This window comes from Triticum dicoccoides, chromosome 7A, assembly GCF_002162155.2.
Source record: "Triticum dicoccoides isolate Atlit2015 ecotype Zavitan chromosome 7A, WEW_v2.0, whole genome shotgun sequence".
In the NCBI taxonomy this organism is placed as follows: Eukaryota; Viridiplantae; Streptophyta; class Magnoliopsida; order Poales; family Poaceae; genus Triticum; species Triticum dicoccoides.
The window spans coordinates 703,357,857-703,361,045 of record NC_041392.1 but is presented as its reverse complement, the minus strand read 5'-3'; the positions used below and the strand labels follow the sequence as shown (position 1 = coordinate 703,361,045).

The following is a 3,189-nucleotide window of genomic DNA, read 5'->3' as shown; positions in this document are numbered from 1 at the left end:
ACTGAGAAATAACTCTAATCAGTTGTTTTTTTATTTACTGTCCAAGTATCATTCTTACCTAAAACTTGTGCCAAAAATGGACATTGACCTCTAGGATGGCCTCACTGAAACTGACATACCCTCCCTCCTACTCTTCAGACTTCTACAACTATATGTATTACTCATGTTTGTTGCTCTCCCAATGAAACATACCACATGCCCAGCAAAAAAACAAAGTCCGTCCTACTGCCCGCAGGACTTTAGTCTTTAAAGACTAAATGCATGGGTCGCATGTAAGCTGGTTTTTAAAATCGTTTCCTATAGCATCTACAGAATTTATCAGTGTTTAAGCAGCATACGTGCTCTTCTCTGCAGCTATCGACTGTTGTTGAGAATCTCGAAAGACACGCTTCAGTATTATGCCTCTTATAAGCGAGAAGCCTGAATTTGTGCTCTCTTTTGGTAGATGCAGTATGTAATAACGAATCACGCCGACCTCTGTCTAAATGCATGGAACTTGGTGTTGAGTTATCTGAATTGCTGCCCAGGATTCAGTTTGTACTTTATTTACCTATAATATGGTATGTAATGACAAGGAAGTCGAGGACTAGGTATGGGTGTTGTTTAACTATATATTTGCTGGCGACTGTTTCTTAAATAGTTAGCTGGTCCTTGCAGTGTAATTTGTTGAGCCTTTTGATGCTCTTTTTGATTTTCGATCCATTCTTTGTGTCTGGTTAAACTTAACAATGTTGCTACTAAATACTTATGTACATGGCAACTCTAATAGAGTTTTAACTATCTAATTTTTCATAAGACTGGATCAGGTGCAATGTTAAATGACTGTAAATTTAGTTGGTAAACACAACTACATTATGCTATTTTCTATATTTGCAATGCTTTAATGACTATTAGCAAGTTGGATATTACTATACCCGGCAGCGGTGCTGCTGGGTGCGGCAAGCCGCACTTCCTATCTAGTATGCAAAGAATAAGCATATAATAGTGTAAGCACTCTAGTATAATTTACACACATATTATATTATATAGTACTTGTGTGTATCCATTTACACTCACCCAACATTCCAAAAATACGCACACTGGAGAAAAAAGACGACTAAAAAAGAAAAGGAAAAACAAATGCAAAAAACGCATACAAATGAAAAAAAACTAACAATGGGTGACGGGGTTTCTATCCCAATAGAAAAATAGACTGAACCAAAATATGGTCGAGTAAAAAATGCAACCCAAGAAGCCATGAAACAACACAAGAGAAAAGCATGAACTTTGACAAAAAAAGAATTAACAGTCACAAAATTGACTTATTGAAATTTAAAATCAGGCAAGCTAAAGTGAATTACTATAGTACTCCACTAGTCCATATCGCTTGTTACTAAATGTGAGTCGCATCAGATTATACCAAGAAGTAACATACTATTCTTTAGCACTTTGCAATGACATAATTTATACCAAGAAGTAACATACTATTCTTTAGCACTTTGCAATGACATAATTTATACCAAGAAGTAACATACTAGCTCTAAAAATAGGGTATGCAATTGATAATTATGTATTTTGTGTTCAAGTGTAACAAGGTAAAGAAACCATGCATCGAAGTGCATGTATTACTCATGTTAACCATACTAAGAATACGGTTAGCGATTACTTAGCTAGTTTTGCTAGATTAGAGGGAAGGATGATGACTTCCCCTTGTGATGTGATAGAATTGCTCTAGCAAATTGTAAGGACACTGTGATTGAATAATAGAAGGTTTTTCACCTCCAAAAAGGAGTGTTTTTACTTTGAAGTTTGAAAAATGTGGTGTCTAAATAATTACAACCTTCGTTTCGAAATAATTGAAGTTCTACTTTTGTCCTAAGTTAAACTTGCTTAAATTCATACCTGCGATAAGTAATTCAGAACGGAGGGAGTATTTACGAGGAAGAGGAATATTCTGGGCCATAAATTCGCACACAGCTACCTGCGGTCGCCGTGACGGCAAGGAACGGCCCCTCCGGTCAGCCAGCGACACCAAGAGGCTCGCGGGTAATCGGCATATTCTTCCCACAGCCATCATCCGGTTCCGCATCATTCCCGTCGGCATCGGTATTTGCTTGCTGGCGGCTGCCTCCTCTGGTTTAAAGCTCCGACGACTTTGCTAAACCGAACTGCGCTTGCTTCTGCCGCCGCCAGAGTTAGTTTTGTAAAGCCTGGGCAAGGGCAGGGCCGGGCAGGATGAGCTCCGGCGGCTGTTCGACGTGCCTGGAGACCGTCTTCGCCGCCGTCCTCCCGCCGCTCGGCGTCTTCTTCCGGTACGGCTGGTGCAGCGTAAGCACTGCTACCCCTTTATGATCCACTTAACGCCACACTAGTCTTGCCTGAGTACGTCGCAATGATTGATTTGCTGAACTTTGTGCTGCTGATGCGTGCCTAAACATGTGCAGCCGGAGTTCTTCATCTCGCTGCCGCTAACGTTGCTCGGCTACGTCCCCGGCATCGTCTACTCCCTCTATGTCATCCTGAAGACGCCGCCGGAGCTGCCGAGCATCGACGGCGACCGTCCCTACTACATCCTCGCCTGACAAGCTCCTTCGAGCATGGCGTGCGTACATGCTACTGTAATTTAGCTCGCTGCATACTGTGTCGCCATTGGTTGAATTGGAGATGGTTTGTAATTAAGCGGTGTGTTAATTAGTGTGTAGCTAGTGGTTTGAGGAATTAGCCACTGTTCTTTCTTTCTCGATTGGATTGGTGCTGTGCTGTGTTGGATTATGGATGGGCTTAGGTCCATATAAACAATAACTCCTGATTAATTTCTAAGACCCATTTAGGTGCATGACAAGTAGCGAGAAGTTTAGTACGATACTGCTAGTGGAGCGAGAGCGAGACCTCGTTATAAAGGCCGCTCTGCCATATGTCATTGGGAGTTTGAGAAGAGGAACTATACACACGCGCTCCTTCTCCTCCGCCGTCCGCCACGCCACGCCACGCGCCGCGCCGCGGGTCACTATATGCCATGGAGCTGTTCCATGATTACAGGATGGTTGATAACTGTCTGGAGCTCCTGAAGTGTGAGTTATCGGACAAGAACTTTGCTACTTCTCTCAAGCATTTGAAACATGAATTCTCTACTGAGGATGTCATCGGTCATCTTAGTGTTGAGCAGAACTCAAGAGCAAATGACTTACACATGAAAGGACAGAGGGTTCT

General features: G+C 42.3%; 1 protein-coding gene across 1 annotated transcript; it reads left to right on the top strand.

Moving 5' to 3' along the window:
• Positions 1 to 2,183: 2,183 nt before the first annotated feature.
• LOC119334388 (hydrophobic protein RCI2A-like) lies at positions 2,184 to 2,780 on the top strand. The gene is made up of 2 exons (XM_037606968.1): positions 2,184 to 2,307; positions 2,424 to 2,780. Exons 1-2 carry the CDS (start codon positions 2,215 to 2,217, stop codon positions 2,559 to 2,561), a joined length of 231 nt encoding a protein of 76 aa, XP_037462865.1. The 5' UTR covers positions 2,184 to 2,214; the 3' UTR covers positions 2,562 to 2,780.
• The last annotated feature ends 409 nt before the right edge of the window (positions 2,781 to 3,189 follow it).